Source organism: Mycteria americana, chromosome 19 (assembly GCF_035582795.1).
Source record: "Mycteria americana isolate JAX WOST 10 ecotype Jacksonville Zoo and Gardens chromosome 19, USCA_MyAme_1.0, whole genome shotgun sequence".
Taxonomy (NCBI): Eukaryota; Metazoa; Chordata; class Aves; order Ciconiiformes; family Ciconiidae; genus Mycteria; species Mycteria americana.
This window is the reverse complement of record NC_134383.1, coordinates 2815667-2832893: the sequence shown is the minus strand read 5'-3', so window position 1 is coordinate 2832893 and position 17227 is coordinate 2815667. Positions and strand designations below refer to the sequence as shown.

Sequence of the window (17227 nt, the reverse complement as noted above, 5' to 3'; positions counted from 1 at the left end):
ACTCACCAATGCAGTTATCAGTCAAGTCAGGGCTTGTTATAACATCCCTTCAAAGTAAGAAAGCACATGCTTTTGCTGGCCTATGCCCAGATACATGCAAATTTATGCAAACACATGCAAATACATGTCTGCTTTTTTGTCAGCGGATGTTGGCAGGTTTGTAGATATGATGTAGTGGGAAGCAATAGCAAAAAAGCAGAGAGGAGCACTGAGAAAGTTGAGAATAACTCTGCATTTCTTAAGAGCTTTTGATCAAGTCTGCCAAACAGTTGTTTAAACAGTCCAGGTCTGCGAGACTGACAAGTGCTTTAGAAAACCCCATCCCATTGAGTTAGTCAGTGGGTGATCAAGGAAGTTATTGCAGTGATTTAAGACATCTGCCCTTCATCTTATTGTTCAGTTCTGATAGAAAAAATAACTTGTGCAACATTGAGAGATCAGCAAACTATAATTCAGAATGTGTACTGAAGATGAGACACCCTCTGTGAAAGGGTTGTCAAAACATGGCTTTCACTCTCTTCAGGCATTTACCTTCAATCCTATTGACCTGGCAGAGACACTGTTGCCAGTTGATTGCACAGCAATTCACAAGTCATTTCACAGAAAGAATAAGAAGAATCTATTAAAATGCCCCCTTAGATAAGAATGGGAATAGAGCACTTACCACATTGCACTCTGACCCTGCTGTGTACAGGCCCACACTGCTCAAAGGTTTTCTACCCTGTCCATGCCTAAAAGCTGTTGAAGACCCCAAGGAAGCCTCTGTCTCCTACACAGGCATTAGCTCAGGTGAGGGTTCAGCTCCCCGCTCTGAGGTGCTTCCAGAGCTATTCTTTGCCATCAGAGCTGGGGACTTGGTTTGGATCAGATGTCTCAAAAAGGAATCCCTTCACTGGAAGCACTCAGGAGCCACACAACCTGCGCTGCTGAGAACCTGCCCCATGTACTTGCTCCTACAAGCATCTGTTTTCTTTTCTTGGGGTGGGGTGAGAGACAGTGGCAATGGACAGCTGCTTCAGCTTTCTTCCACAAAGTGCTAAGAAATGGGGTAGTAGCAGCTTGCAGGAACCCTCACTTGGAGCTCTTGTGTTCAGATGTCCGTTCTCTCGGGTGAAATACAGCCACGGATGACTCCTCAGGCTGACTTGAGCTCTTCCATTCAGTCTTTTCCCTCCCCTCAGCTTCCTGCATTCCCAGGCTAGCAGGAACAATGGAGGTAATTGCACATCACAAAGGCTTCAGCATTACAACCAGTACCTCTGTACAAGACCTAACAAAAGGCACAGTTCGAGCATGTCTTAGAGGGGTATTTCTCAACCTTTTATAGCCAAACTACCATCTTGCGTTCCATCACCACCACAGGTTTCAGTTGCCACCAAACCAAAGGTTGGCTGTACTTCGAACATTTGATTATTTATGTAACAGCCATTTGTTTTGCTTGCCTCCTTGCTTGCAAGCAATGCTTGAGGTTTATTAGTATTCTTTGTTAACAAAATAAAGTTTTCAACCATTTGAAAGCTCATCTTCTGATATCTTACATGCTACTTGTGGTCCGCAGGTTGAGAAACACTGTCATCCCTCCCTGGTTTAAAAACTCTAGGAGCAGGGATGTGTTGGTTAACCATCCTCACAGTTTTTCTAAGAGGCCTTGTGCAATCAGCAAGCTGAAGTTGAAGCAATTGCAGAAATTGCAGGTAACCTAGGATCTGGCATTTCGGCGACAGGAAATGAATGCAGATGCAACTTTCCCTTTCTTCAGCAAATGCCTAACCTGCCAAAAAACGTAGAAGTTCATAAGTTACCATCTGCAACTGTGTATGCAGACATCCCAATACATACATACACATGCTTATATACATGTATGTGTGTGACTAAATACACATATACATGTATATATATAACCTATATATATAAACCTATCAGAGACTACAATGAGCTCTAGGAGCCTTTTCATTCCTGTCGTCATGAAACCCAATCATCCCTTGAGATTTGCTGCCATTATGAAAGAACTACACATTGATACCTCCCCAGATGTATTTGGAGTACCAGCTAAAGCCTGCTTTGTGCTCCTCGATTACGGATTTACTGAAGTGGGGAACCCCCAAGCCTACACCACTGCAACATCACACCCATGTCATACGACTTGTCCTCACTGTTCCCCTGGTAAGGACAGACAGCTGTGGTGTGCACAGATGTGTTAGAAAGGAGCAGCAATGCGGATCATGTACCTGATCCCCAGCTTTTCCAGAAGGAGCCATGTGGATTGGCTGATCGTTGTCTAAGTTTCGGATGCTTGGGTCAGCTCCGTGGTCAAGGAGCAACTGGATGATTTCTTTCTGGTTCTTGTCACGAGGCAATGCAGCTGCCATATGCAAAGCTGTGTTGCCGTGTGCCTAATGCAGTGGAAGAAAATGAAAAAGAAGAAGGAAAAAAAAAAAGAGAAACCTCCTGATAAGCTGTGCCACCTACTCAGAATTGTCCTAGAAATGGAGACTTATGAAATGAGAGCTGAAGAAGCCTTACATGATTACTTACCGGGAGGTGAGGGAGTATCCCTGCTCTGTTTCTCCATGTATGGCTACTCATGCAGGAGATTTGTGGATTTAGATTTTTCTCTCTGATAGAGCACTACAAATTAGGGGGTTTTGATGCTTTGGGTACAGCTCACAAATAGTCCTGTATCAGCAACATTCCTAATCACTCTGGAACCCGCTGCTAAATCGTACCCTCATGTAAGCAGAGACCCGATGAGTTATTTGAAAAAGAGAAGGATAGAGGCCATGTAACATGCATATTTATCCAGGAGAAACAATAGGAACTATTTCACTGGGAAACATTTAAGTCAGTCCAAGGGACACAAAACACATTATGCTGTGTTACCCATCACACATGGGCTATGCAAGGATCGACAATAGCGGACCCATTTGTGCTCCACACATCTCCACTACTCCCTTTTATGATCACTTGCAAGTGCCAGAAAGTTGCAAAGAGACCTTGACACAAGTGAAAGCGAGACCCAATAGTGTATAGGCTACATGCGAGGCTCAGACTGATCTCTTGGATACCAGGCATCTTTGCACGAGTCCTCCCAGGTCACCAAACTCATGGCATTAAAAAGAGGTGCTTTGAAAGGTACCAAGCCATTCTGGTGGTCCAGCCGAGCCAGAGGTCCAGCAGCCCATGTCCCTCTGTGACTTTTTGTACCATGGACCAAACAGGGCTGCAGGTGGCTTGGCTCTGCAGCAGACAAAATAAATCATGCCGGGCTCCAAACCTTCTCCTGGTTCCTTCCCAGAGTGCTGAAGGTAGTGCTTGGCTTTATTTACATGGTGCCGTCATTACTCAGAGTCCTGAGGTCAAGGGCCTACTTAAGCATATATTGACTCCAGCTTTTTCAGTAACAGGATTTGCACAGAAATGATAGACAAAATTTTTTGTGGAGCCACGGGGGGGCGGCAGGACGGAGCATGCTGCAATTTGTTGCAGAAAAGCTCTGGTACCACCAGACCGTGTAGAAATCTGTGTCCCTGCCTAGTCAGGTATGACTGGTAACGGTTTTAAATGAGAAAAACCTAATAAGCAAATGCATAAGGCAAGGTATTTTTAGTCTGCAAGAAGTCTCATTTAGGCAGCTGTATATTTTTTTCTCTCGGAAACAATCATACATTTGTCATGAACTTGGAATGGTTGGACAGAAATTGCAATGTGTATTACTATTCCAGTTGTTAAAAGGAATACATGATTTCAGGTCCTATTTACCGCTGAGACATAAGAGACACTGAAGCACAGAAAAAAATAGCAAAATCTTAACAGCCATTCTCAGACAAGGCATTTTTTACAAGCCCTGAAAAAGCAGATCCTTATCAATTTTATCATCCCATAGAGTGAAGGGATAGTTACAAGCTCTTTATAAGACTTCTCATTAAAATGGAAACATCTGCATTTGTTTGCTGCATCTTTGTGGCAGGAGCACTTGATAGTTTCCAAATCCAGGCATGGGGCTAAGAAAACAAGGCAATCTGACAATGCCTGATCCCGAAGCCTCCCATTGACTTTAATAGGGCTTATGCGAGACAATAGGCCAGAGCACCAATATGTGAGCTCTAGGAATCCTTCAGGTGAAAAATACCTCAAAGGCCTCAATGCTTTTCTCATTGTGAAATCCACAAGGAAAAGAATTTGGAATGAGACAACCACAGCAAACAGCGGGTGAGCCAGGGAAGCCAAAACATGGACTCCAGCATCCCTGTTTTCTTGTCTTCTTGAGACTTGGAAGAGCTAAAAAGCCAGGATGGGTATCAGACAACCTTGCCATCATATTTCTCACTGTCCCAGACAGCTCAGCAACAAGACTGAAGACTCCAAGTGATCCTATCACAGTACGAAGCTCTCACAGGATTGTGATCAAGAGACAACAGCAGACTCCCATGGACAAGCTAGCACCTGCCTAATGGGTCTTAAAAGATACAGAAAGAATGTAGTGAAAAGGCAGCATAAGGCCCTTCACTGTACAGAAAGACAGAAACTCAGTGCTATTACCCACATACACAAAGTAAAACGTTTCCTCCAGTCCAACAGAAATCTGTAGGGGGAAAAAAAACCATGATCTGCCCAGTATCTGCTTCCCAAGTAATTGATTTGACAGAAAACATTCAATTCCTTTCTGATGGACACAGGCATGTAGATGCTCTATGGAGTACAAGCAAGGCTAAGAAGACTGAAGCTATTGAAATGAAAAGCTAATGCACTGACCCTTTCAAAACAGGGAGCCCTAGCCTTGTCCTCCCCTCCCTCTGTCCTTTGCTGCTCAAGGGTACCCTTCTGCAGAAGCACCCAGAATCACCCACTTAGTCCTGCTGAGAGGGGGCAGCTAGTCAAGAGCCAAAGATCTGGCTGATGGTGCAGAGCCATGTCTCAGCTAAAGGCACAGGAATGTCAGGATTTTTGCTTAGGAGGATGGGTGAAGCTGATAAATCTGCAAGATAGTGTCACTGCTTGGTATCTGCTCAGAGGTGAAGTATGGGGCAGCAAGGGGATGGGTGACACAACAGCAGCACTGGGAAGGTTTCTGGCTTGCTTTGTACAATCCAGGAACAGCTGTACCTCCAGAAACCCTGCACTAAGGAACCAATGTTAGCAAAACTTCAGCTCAGTAAGCAGGGTTGTATAGAGTGCCTAAAGCAGGGTCTCGAGCCCACAGAATCAGAGGTGGTCTACTTGCCACAGTGCCTAGGCTCCCGCATGCTCAGCAAGGATGCTGCCTTGCTTCAAAGAACTGGTTTCCCCATGCTTCACCTGCCTGGCAATGTCTGCCACTGGTTCACTGCCTGTAATGTGTCTGTCTTCTCTTATTGCTCCTGGCAGCTCTTAGGGCTTGGTGGGCCCTGTGAGTATTTTGATTCTCCAGGCTCAAACTTGCGGGCAGCCATCACAATAATCAGTTTGTGCCCAGGCACAGAGCCAGAAGACTTGCAAATAACGTTTAAGGCAGAAAGAGTCACCATCTCCCTTAACTGACATAGGAGCTTCGTCCTTCCTATGGATGGCATGTTTGACAGGAGAGATTACTTGATACATGGCTGCCCTAAACTGCCGTCTTTCAGTATTACGCTGCTGCCAACAGCAAACCATTGCATCATTGCAGATGTGTTTTCTCAGTCTTCAGCCTAATGTAATAAAGTTCATGTTCCTCCTCAGGTAACCACTTCCCACGACCTTCCTCTTCCCTGGTTATCTTGGTCTTTCATTCTGTCAGCTTCTGCCTGCTGCGAGAGGGGCCTGCTTTTCACGACACAACTCAGAGTTCAAGCCAGCCACTGCTTTCCAGGTGAAGTGTCTATTTACTGGAAAATGCAGTTTTAGGTAAAAAAAAAAGTTCTGATTCACCAACTGTTGCTCTTTCCCTCCTGAAAAAACACGTGTGGGAAGAGAATAACTGGTTTCTGCAGGACCCCACAAACCTCCTAACGCCTCTGTCTGTATGCAGCCTCCCACTGCAGCACAGCTCTCACACTGCTCTTGGCATCTCCTCTGCCTGTGGATGTGCACACAGATCCTGTCCATGCACAGCCTGACTCACCTTGTTGTTGACAAAGTCCTTGGACTTGAAATCATTCAGCTCCAAGAAGTATCTGAGCAGGGAGATGTTCCCATCCTGGACTGTATAATGAAGAACTGTCTTGTTGCTTTTCACATCCTATTTAAAAACAGAAAAACCAAACAAAATAAGAAATATTCTGCAGAACAACCTGTAGATATTATATAAACCCATCAGAGAAAAGTCCAGGCCAGCTCTGCAGCTAATGTGGAGCACCTCCTTCCCTTCAGTGGCCCTCTTACTGTCCAGTGTTTGCTTCACACTGCAAGAAAGTAACTCCAAAAGGCAGCAACTAACTCTGCAACCAGTCACTTGAAGGGGAACAGGCTTGGTCCTTCTGTCAGCAGTTCATTCCTTCTCTGATTCTATAGTTTGAGCATAGTGCAAGTGTCAGGCAAGGCAGGGGAGAGTCCCCATACAAACAAACAGCATATGGATAACTGAGCTGATCCCTTACCCGGCTGTAGATGGAGGCTCCTGTCTGCACCAGGAGGTGGATACAGGACTCCAGATCTTCGCTCTGGTGCTGAAGATCTTTCTGCTGCTCCACCGTCAACGTCTGGCCACCCTGCTCCCGGAGTAGGGCATTGTGGGCCAGAACAGCACAGTGGAGTGGGGTATGGCCTGGAAAACCAAGTATGGGAGGAAGATAACAACAGTCTCAACAAAGATACTGGTGTACAGAGAGGAAGTGAGGGCTGGCGGGGAGAGCATATGCATCTCTGCACGTGTTGTTAAGGCATGAGCCCTTCTCTGGTTTCAGAAGTACCATATTGGCTGTACAGACACTTTATGGGGCACTCCAGCATGTGCCTAGTTCCAATTGTGCATTGAATCACCATTGAATCATCAGCACCACTGAATTCCATTGCATTTGAGCGCACAGAAACGACTCTCCCCCAGGCAGTTTGAGGCCACTCTGGCCTCCTAGCACACCACCAATACCAAAGAGCATCAGTCAATGAAATAGCCAATACAGTTTTTCTTTTTTTTTTAATACGACTATAAAATATTTGTACAAAGGGTTTTACCTTCAAAATCCTTCATTTCTAAATCAAGCGGGAAACCTAGTGACAGTATAACCTAGAAGCAACAGAGAAATGGAAAATTTTAGTTCAGCAGAATACTGTTCAAGCCAAAATCAGTCAAAACTAACAAAATTTAAACACAAACAAAGAAACAATCAGATAATTATCATTTAACTACACACTTATTTGACACTAGATTTCAGTGCTGTGAATCTGTTTCCTAACAGGGACATTCAGGGTTACACAAGATGATCGTGTTCCCTAGCTTCCTAAACCCCACCTGTGTATAGTATCCTATTAGATTCTCAGCTCGGAACAGTAAAATTAAGTCACTGCCCCCGGCTCAAAGTCCTAGCCTCCTCGCTTTCACCCTGGATTAAGCAAAGGCACCAATAACACCATTTCATATTTATTCTGAGTTATTCTTGGCAAGGATAAATGAAAATCTCTCCTTGACAGGCACAGCCAAACTTTATTACCTAGAAGCTTGCTGACACTGGAAATTCTCAGACTGGATTTATTTACTTTTTCTTTTTAACGTGCAGCAGATGTGCAGCAGTGTGACAGGTTAGAACCACAGCTTGTTGCAATGGCTGCGGCAATGAGGATGCAGAGCCTGTAAATGGCATGAAGTAGTGCTCTGGAGATGAGCATTGCTTGGACTTAGCAGAGAGTTAAAATTTCAAAACTCTTTAACTTAAGAAAATGATAGATTCCATGTGATGCAGCCAAGTAGCTCCTTGTCTACATTATTACAGATAATGCATTTTTTTGCTCTTGATTGAATAAAGCAAGTTGTTCACATTACAGCATCTTGGCTGAGAATTTTTGCAGTGCAGTGACTCATCCAGAACCTTGTCAAGTTAGATAAGGCACAGGACAGAATCCTTCTGCTGAAAGATTAACCAGAACGGTTAGGGCTTGTGCTATCTTTTCATAACAATAATATAATATATACAGAACAAATATTGACAAGTAGCTCTGAGCTGCCTGATGATTAAAGATTAGATGTTTAATCCATTAGAAAAAACAATTAAAATAAATAAACAATCAAACAAACTGTAAAGCATTTCATGGCTTTGACCCAAGAAGCAAGCCTGTGTGCATTTTCCCTTTTTATGTCAAGGGAAAAATAAAACAAACCAAAACAAAAAACAAAACACAAACCACCACAAGGCACTCTGGGAGGCTTTGTTGGAATCATCTGGGTGTAAAACACTTTACCCCCCTGAATGAAACACCTGTGTTCCAAAGAACTCTCAACGTTACACCTTAACTGCCTGCTCATGACTTAACCCAGGGCATGTGCAAGGCAGAGCTGATGAATACCGGAGATGGACTGGCAGCATGCTAGGTACCCCCGGCACTTCTACTGACACATCCCTCATCCTCAGAGGACCCTGTGCCCTGCCCTCAGGGAAACTCGTCAGCAGCGATGCTGCTGCAGTGAAACTCTACAGTGAAGCTGCCTATACTCAGTTCTGACATGAATCAAGGAAGGCACATTTTATTAATTCCATTTTATGGCCAATAGCTAAGCATTTAAGAGACACGTTGCAGTATGTTTATCTCCGCTATGTAATCCCTTCCAAAAATTCCCACAGTGCCTTTTCTAATGTGCTAATTTGCTCTTTAGGGCTGTTAGAGTCTGGCTGGCCCACAACTTAGATGTAGATCCTGTCTACAGAAAGATCTGTGAAGCAATGATCTGGTCATATAAGTCACAAAAGCTCTAGTACATTCTGGCCATACAGGAGTGTCTAGTTTCTCTCACGCCCTGGAAGATCTTCTCAATGGACCTTGGTTTTGCATAAAATCTGAAAAATATGTCTCATTTTGAAGGCTGTGCCTGTGCTGGCTCTGTCTGCAGGGTCACAGCTGCTCTCTCTTCAGCTGGCTTGAGTCTGGACACAGTTCGTTGCTCCCGTCTGGATGACACTGACATCAGGAAGGGGGTTTCACACTGGAATTATTGCTCCCTCTCCTCACACCCTACAGCTGCCTTCAGCCTCTGCGGAACCCCCTCCAATGCAGGCATCAGTACAACACTGGGGGCTCAAGCCGGAGCAAGCCCACTCTGCCTGGCCTGCCATCAGCAGATTTAGAGCTATGATCTGCAGAAAGAATTTGTTTTCCCCCACAGATACGCTAAAGCCATTTCCTCCGTAACAGGAGTCTGGTGTTAGCTGCAAGTATAGTCCTAAAACAGGAATAACCTGGGAAGTTAAGTCCTAACACTCGATTCCTAACTCAATGGAAAAGGAGACTTTGGTCAGTCTTCATTGCTTACTGACATCTTGCCTTCCAAGACAGTTATTTAAAGACACCAATATTGAGACTTTACTGTAGGTTTATATTGCTAGCAATTAAAACCATAAAAGCTTTTCCTACCTGAAGAACTTGGGCATACCCATATGTGGCAGCAAGATGTAAAGCTGACTGCCCTTTGTTGTCTACAGCATTGACATCTGCTCCTGTCTGGATCAAATCATAAACAATAGCTGGCTGCCTGGCAGTGACAGCCACCAGCAGAGGAGTCTGAAAATAGCAGCACAGCAGATAAAATGTGAGAGTCTAGAAGCAGATGCTATCATAAAACAAGGAATGGGGAAAGGCAGTCTGGGCTGAATAGTATCTAGAATCCCAAGGATTGTGGTGCATAAACCAAAGACAGCTCACAGGCACATTTTGAATCCCACATATTAGGACCCATGACATCGTGAGATGGGGGGCATTTCCCAGCTCCTGCTGAACTCCCTCTAGTGTTCTTTGGCCCTAATTTGGATGACAACCCAAGTCCAGCATTTTTGAAGCACCGTTTAGGTCAGCAGCAGCACTCCCAGCATACATCTGTTTTTCATAAAACCTTCAGCCTCAGAGACTGCTGCCAACATACTCATATTTTCCTGGACCAGTGTTGTCTTAGATCACTCTGTGAACCATGGGCTGAAAAGAGAAAAAGCTCATTCTCATCCCACTTAATTTTAGGATCCTGCTAGAGGCACCTAAGCAAGGCATGTCAATGCCCAAGGCTTCCTTTGCAGTAACAGAGAGACAGAGCTGGATTTTTCAGGGCATCAGTCGCTCTCAGTCACGCAAAGCCCATGCCCATCCCAAACACCACTGTTTGCAGGAGAAAGTGGTTCATATTACCTTTCCTCTGTGTTCCTTGGCATCAAGTCTTCGCAGCAATTTCATGCGCTCTGCAGCTGCCAATGTATACGCCCTCATACCTTTAGCTGCATAAATATGTAGAATTCTAAGACAGTAAATAAAGACACCGATCACTGCTTGGCCATGAACCACCCTGGGAGCAAACAGTTACAGGGTAGCATAGCCACTTTGGGGATTTTACACCCAGCATTCCACAAAACCTTGCCATCAGCCCCAAAGGGCTTGACCTTGAAAGCACCCACTCCCACGGAAAGGGCTTTCTACCTCAAAATAACTGCAGCTTTCAAGAGCCCTCAGCACTCCTGAGCTTTGACATACTGTCTCCTCTCCACTTCAGCACTTTCTTTCAGGTGAGATTTGCCCTTGTGCTGGGAGGCATCTAAGTCCTCCACAAAGCTTAGGCCCAGCATACCATATCGTATGCATGTATGTTGGGGTGATACAGCTTTGTATGCATTGGTGATATCTCACCATCCAGGGTAACAAACAGCCTCTTCTAAATGATGTATTTGTAAACAGCCTGTTAAACTCTACTTATTTATCAAAACTATTGATGAGAGGGACCGAGTCCTTATCTTGTGCATAAGACAAAGAGTTGTCATAATCCATAGCAGTTATGGGCTTGCTGGTGACATGGCCCTTAGTGATGGGGAAGACACTTCCCTGCTTCACTTTGGTTGCTTGGATCTGTGGCTGGAGCTGGAGGGAATTACACACAGGTACTCGCCACTTCCATTCCCCCAGGTCCTATTTGCAAGGGTGCCGGGCATGCACAGGTAGCTTTGCAATTCTGCTTTGCACAGGAGGAGACCATCCTACAGGCAGTCGTACCAGCCCCTGGGTTTGTTTTGCTCCAGACAGCAACATTTGACACTTTTTAGTCAGAGGGTGGTAGGCAGTTGTTTCTTTCCTCAGGTAATTTTGTACCCCAAAGCCACACCTTGCAATTTCAGGAAGTAGAAATGCAACTTTATGGCTAGTCTGATTTTCAGTCAAGCTCAGCATTAGCTGTGGCGGCACACCCACACATCCCCAGGGATGCCAATAGAGGATAACAGTGATTGAACTAACATCTGAACTGCAGGAGTGCTTCTGTGACTAAGGCCTGCTTAAGTAAACAGTGCCTTACCGGCCATATTTGGATCATGGAGTTCCTCCTTAGTCTGCCTTAATGTGCAAAATTAGCAGAAAGTCTAACAGCTAATTTGTGGTTCTAGCCTGTACATATGTTATTGAAGTAATTGATTGCTAAACAAATGCTGGGTTACCATTTTAGATAGGAAATAAAACACTCTAGGCATATGAAAGTTACTGTAGATCTTTATTGAAAAAGATTTTGTCTTTTTCTAACCAGAACAACCCAGAAAGAAATTCTGAAACAGTTCATCATTGTTTTATGTTCACACACAGAATTTACATACATTGGAGTGAAAGAAATTTAAAAGCAATCTTAGCAACCACAGGCTTGATTCACAACTGCATTATCCCAGTTTTACCTACTGAATATCTTTGTACTTATAAAACTGGAGTAAGCAGTGGTGAACTAAGCTCCTTCTAATTAATTTCTTTGCTGGGTTTTTCTGCAAATGTAAGCCACTAATTTCAATGCACCTGAACTACTGCTATTTTCAAACAACTTTATGATCACTTACATGATCTATTGCTTATGTCTTCCAGATTTGTCAATATTGAATAACAAAATATGCTTTGAAAGTCCTCAAGACTTTCAACCTGAGCTTGCAAACCTCACTCAGGCAGAAACTGTAAGGTCACTTGAAATATTGCCTGGGTGGCAACTGGACTGCTGGACACCAGGTAATAAACAGTGCAATAAATTATTTCGCAGTTAGTCTTGCAAATAATAAAATCACCTAAGGATCCTGGGATTTAGAAAGCAGAAAAACCCAGAGAAATTGTGGTCACCAGCCAAGAGTCCCTAGTTTGTTAAGAAAACAATAAACAGAGTTAGAAGGGGATATATCTCCTGCAAATATATTTGCCCGTGGCATGGCACTCCTGAGCATCAACAATAATAGTTACAGTTGCATCAAAGGAAAAAGTAAAGCTACTCATTCTCCAGGAAAGAAAATTAGAAAGCTATAAAGAAAACATGTGCACCTGTGGGCCTGGGAGACTACAACACAGAAACTTTCCATAGCAGTGAGGCACAAGAGAGGTCGCTAAGGTTCCCTGGCTCAGCATGACATGACCAACTTCATACTGAAATGCTACAGAGCAAACAAAAGTATTGCCGGCTAATAGTAATGCCATGAATTCCTTGTTAGACTGAAGTCCAGATTTTGGCCCTGTCTTCTCAATGATCTCCTGATATAGGGCCATGTCTTGCAATCCTGACTCAGGCAAACTCCCGGTGACTTCAGTGGGACCAGGATCTGTCCATCGGTAGAACATGCAGCATTACCAGCCAGCCACAAAATCAGCCCCCCATCTTGAAAGCAGATATTTTTGAGTCCAAAAACATTCTGCAGCTGAAAGACCATGACTCCAAACCACTGTCCCACACCTACATGGCTGTCTTCCAATGGCAGACAAGGTGAGACCTTCAAGTTACACCTTTGTGTGAACTCAAACATTTCGTCTAGGCTACTTTGTGTTGCTCTGTAAATAGGGATGTCTGACTGCACTGGTGTTTAGTTCAGCTGTATTGACTTTTTGTCTTCAGACTAATCCACCTACCTGCACCAGTAGAACAAAACTACACTTCACATTTTCCTATTTTCCAAAGGAGCAGTTCAATTTAGGAAAGAAAAATGCCAATTTAGGCCCCAGAAATGTTTTCTAGTGGTCTAGATCAGGTAGAGGTTCCTCCATGGACAGGGCAAAGACAAACACACAAGGCATTTACACTGAGCTCTAGAAAGCAGGCCTATTGAACTAGGTCTTGCCAATATTTAGAGGCAAGTGTACCCTCACCAAATGCTACAGCTACACTATAGTATGTCAATTTGAGACCATGCCCTGTGTCTGAAGATGAAAGTTACCTTGTGCTGACACTGAGCACAAGAACCAAAATCAAAAGCCTTCCTGGGAGAGGTAGCAGGAACTGTAAAAGCAGAGAAATCTTGTGCTGAGCCCCAGGACAAAGCAAGTTTCACACAACACAAAAGTCATGGTGTGCTAGAGGTGGACACCAAAATCATGAGTAAAGTTCCCACCCCCCACCCCCCCGCCTGCTCTTCCTCTGTACTCAAAACTCACTGTGGTGCCAGGTGGAGTATTGAGTAGGTGAGGATCAGGCCCCAGATGTGCAACTTAAAGCCCTTCAACAGAGAGAGCATGGTTTAAAACATACGTATCATTGTCTTCGTCTTCTAGAAGCAGCTTCTCAATGGGCAGTGTGCCGATGACTCGTCTGGCATCCTCCAGCTCCTGGGGGGCTGGCTCAGGAATGGAGATCGGCAAGGGCACAAACTGCGGCCCAGAAAGCGTGGAAGAAGCTGGCTGGTACTGCAAAGTGGAGGCTGGCAGTGCAGAGAGGGGCTGTGCCCATGGGAAGTATGTGAGAGGTGGCTGCTGATCCGTTACCTCGAGCTGAGGCACTACAGCAGGGGTGGTGCTTCGGGGCTGTTATAATAGAAGAGAAATAAAACAAAATAAAACAACTGGCCAGATGGGGCGGGGGGAGGATGCAAACCAACAGACTAAGGGTGCTCAGTCTCACTTTTAACATTCCTTTTCCTGTCTCTCTGGGTAAAGAGTTATAGTGAGTGTGACAGTTTTCCCACGCTGGCTCCCATGAGCGCGGTGGCTGTGGGTGTCCCAGGTGCTTGCTGTCAGCAGCTCACACTCATGTCAAGCTCCCTCTAGCTTTCTGTTCCCACTCCCACCCTCACTGTAAGCCCATGAGACAGTTACACCGTGTGCTGAAAATTGCCTTCTTTGACAGTCTCTCTTGCAAGTTGAACGCATGGGCACAACTTTGCTGCCCCAAGGTTGAAGGCAGCTTGTTCTGGCCTCTGCAACAGTCCATCCTGACCAGCCCCGGTCAGCCAAGGCAGAGCCACATTTGAAACTATAGCCCTTCCTCACCAGCGAAGGCCACAGGACGCAGGCATGGACCTTTGTTGATTTGGTGTGTCAGTTTCAGCAGCTGAACTGAAACATTAAAAGGAAAATAAGCTGCTTGAGTTCAACTGAAACAGAATTCTCTGCCCTTCCCCTCTAAGGAAGAGCAAATCATCTTGGGTCAGCCAAACAGATTTTGTCCAGCTTGAAACCAAATAATCTGCTACGTTTACGTGCTATTTTGGCCTTGCTCTTCCATCTTGAAATAGCAATTTTTGAGAAATTTATTGCCAAGTCATTCTTCCTGTTTCACCTGGTGGATGTGTTTCCTGGAATCCCATTTACTTTTTAATTTTTTTAACTTTGGAATTAAATAGTGAAGAATCCCCTGGATACTGCTCAGATCTCTACTGGGAGTGTGTCCTAAATACTTGTCCAAACAGCATTTATTGACTATAATGTGCACCCACTCAGTGAACTACTTTAACTCTGCTTCCTCAGGTATTCCAAATCCAAGCTGAAGAACAGCTCCGCAAGTTGGAAGTGATGACAACAGTAAATGTAACATTCCCCATTATAATCCTTGAGCTGCAAACAGTATTCTACTGTAAATAACTGTTCATAGACTTGAACAAACTCAGGGCAATGGCAGTCCTGCTGCTGACTTGATGAGAGATGACTCATTCCCCAGGACAACAGCAAAGAACAGTGTATGTGTTAATAACGGGGAAAGTCTGGAGGAGTGCAGAGACTGGGGAAATGGCAGTGAAGTATGCCTCATTTCAGTGCAACCACAACTTTTTGTCCTGCTCAAACCATACTAATGTCCAGCACAGTGCAGACAGGGCCAGTGCTAAAACAACAATGTGGCATTGATGCAAAGACACACAACATTATAGCAATTAAATAAATTATAGTAATTACATCTGGCACTCCTCATGGCTCTTGCTAGAAGGTGGGGAATTTGCTGTCACTTATACCTAGGTATTTTTGACTTACTGCAAAATTGGTGATCAGTGGTTGAGAAGTATAAGTCAGAACAGATGAAGGTCCAACCAATGTGTAACTGGGACACATAGGTTGAACATACATATCTGCTGTGTATGGACAGCTGACTGCTTCGTGGGACACATAATCAGGGTAAGTGGTCCACTGAGTTAAAGGCTGTAGGGATGTGGGAGAGGGCTGGGAGATCCAGCCAGAACAGAGTGCTCCTTCATCTGTGACAGGCAATGCAGAAGCAGGAACATCCATATCAATGCAAGGCTGGCCTAAAAAACAGGAGAGGATTAAAGCCCAGTTCAGCATAACCTTCCCTGCGGCAGGGCTGACAAATACTTAGAAAGTCAAGGAAACGTTACCCATTGGCGAATAGGAAGGATGTGGCTGATGGGGCAAAACCACCTAGAAGAGAGAAGAAAAATATCCAGGGATTAAGGCCATAAGCATTAAAATCAATCCCCTCTGAGAAGCACTGAGGGACAGAGCATATTAGCTATTATCAGCTGATTATCAGCTACTACTTCAATGTCAGTGCCTGAATGTTCCCACCTGCCTCTACAGAAGGGCCAGGAGAACTGAGCCTGTCAGCCAGTACACATAACCCCAGCCCTGTTCCTGGGCCTAGCCAAAGTCCACGTGTCCCTTCAGCTCAAGGGGGGCTTAAACAGTATTTAAACCTTGTGTTGCAGAGGGAATTCGTCTTCAGAGAGGAGCCAGTCAATCTGCTTACTCCTGCTTACAGATAGAGGTAGGCTGAAACTAAGAAGTGGATAGCCAAGGATGGCTCTTGCTGATCTCTTTTTGTGCTCTTGAACAAGCTGCTTAACTTCCAAGCCACTTTCTGTTCCTAGGAGTTGGATCCTGCCAAGTGCAAAACACTTTCACCCTTTCATTAAGTCAATGGTGATTGAAGGTGCTCTGCACCGTAAAGGCACTCCACCTAAAGTAAAGATATATTTAATGGTATCTCCAGGTAACATGAGGCTGCGTTGCCTTCAAAATGCTTTAGACATGCAAAGATTTCTTTCATTGCCAAAGTATTGCCAGCTGGTGCCAGGGCTGGTCAATCATTTAGCTACCAAGGAACAATTTTCCACTTGTGTTTGTTTTTTCTCCTACCGTTGTAGCTGCCGTTGCACTGGCATTATGAACATTTCCCCGTTTCCTTTTCAATAGCTCCTTCACTGGCTCTTTGACACGGACACCTTGATAGGGGCGAGTCTGCGGCTGCTGTTCTGGAGCAGAAGCTGAGAAAAAAAAAACCAGAGGTGACATTTATTTTGCTTTCCTGCCATTTGTACAGAGCCGAGATCCCCATGACAGCCTGCTTGTCTGTGGGCTGTACTAGTCAACGTGGCTGGAGTCCAGACTCATAAACATTTTCTTCCTTAGCCAATGATGTCTTTTGGCCCACACGTGATGTCAGATGGCATAGGCCTTCTCTCTACCTTTGCTACTTGGATGCTGTGATCATACAGATGGATCACGAGGACAACGTAACCTGAAATAAGTATGCTTGCAATTCCCTCCAGCTGTTAAATAGCTGCAGCACTACTGAGAAACTCAGCCCCTTTTTATTTTTGCAAAAGAGCATTCATACATAATTCACAGCACAAGAGCTTGTGCAGGCCTCGCAACCGGGATGGTCTCGAAGCCAGAGCTGCTGGTTTCCCTGCCGCGCTGGCAGGTGTTTTTATGGTCTGCAGAAACCATGTCCTATCGGCTGCATGTATTTTGTTGAATAAATAAGCGTATTGCTCTAGACATTTATGAAAGCCAGGGAGGATGTAGTACAAGGAGAAGGGGTTGCTGCTGTTACGCAGAGGATAATACTCCATTCCTAAAAGCAACGGCTATCAACAGACCTCCACCTCCCTATGGGGATGTACTTTATACATGT

General features: G+C 44.7%; 2 protein-coding genes across 2 annotated transcripts in view; both read right to left on the bottom strand.

The window, feature by feature from the left end:
• Positions 1-1699: 1699 nt before the first annotated feature.
• Positions 1700-13641, bottom strand: NFKBID (NFKB inhibitor delta). The gene is made up of 8 exons (XM_075521282.1): positions 13613-13641; positions 10279-10384; positions 9517-9663; positions 7129-7180; positions 6555-6721; positions 6080-6196; positions 2229-2393; positions 1700-1771 (listed from the first exon to the last, which is right to left on the bottom strand). Exons 2-8 carry the CDS (start codon positions 10354-10356, stop codon positions 1700-1702), a joined length of 798 nt encoding a protein of 265 aa, XP_075377397.1. The 5' UTR covers positions 10357-10384; positions 13613-13641.
• POU2AF1 (POU class 2 homeobox associating factor 1) overlaps positions 13573-17227 on the bottom strand; it is a 67153-nt gene continuing 63498 nt past the window's right edge. The window contains exons 2-5 of the mRNA XM_075521281.1: positions 16447-16574; positions 15687-15729; positions 15325-15596; positions 13573-13884 (exon numbers count right to left, since the gene is read on the bottom strand). Coding sequence (XP_075377396.1) covers positions 13573-13884; positions 15325-15596; positions 15687-15729; positions 16447-16574 — 755 coding nt within the window. The remainder of the gene's footprint in view (positions 13885-15324; positions 15597-15686; positions 15730-16446; positions 16575-17227) is intronic.

Excerpts from the sequence above, each read along its gene's own strand:
- NFKBID (XM_075521282.1), bottom strand. The coding sequence starts at position 10,356 with ATGAGGGCGTATACATTGGCAGCTGCAGAGCGCATGAAATTGCTGCGA. Across the intron at positions 6,197-6,554 it reads GAGCCTCCATCTACAGCCGG|GATGTGAAAAGCAACAAGAC; the intron begins GTAAGGGATCAG and ends GTTTTTAAATAG. Across the intron at positions 1,772-2,228 it reads CTGGAAAAGCTGGGGATCAG|GTTAGGCATTTGCTGAAGAA; the intron begins GTACATGATCCG and ends GTTTTTTGGCAG.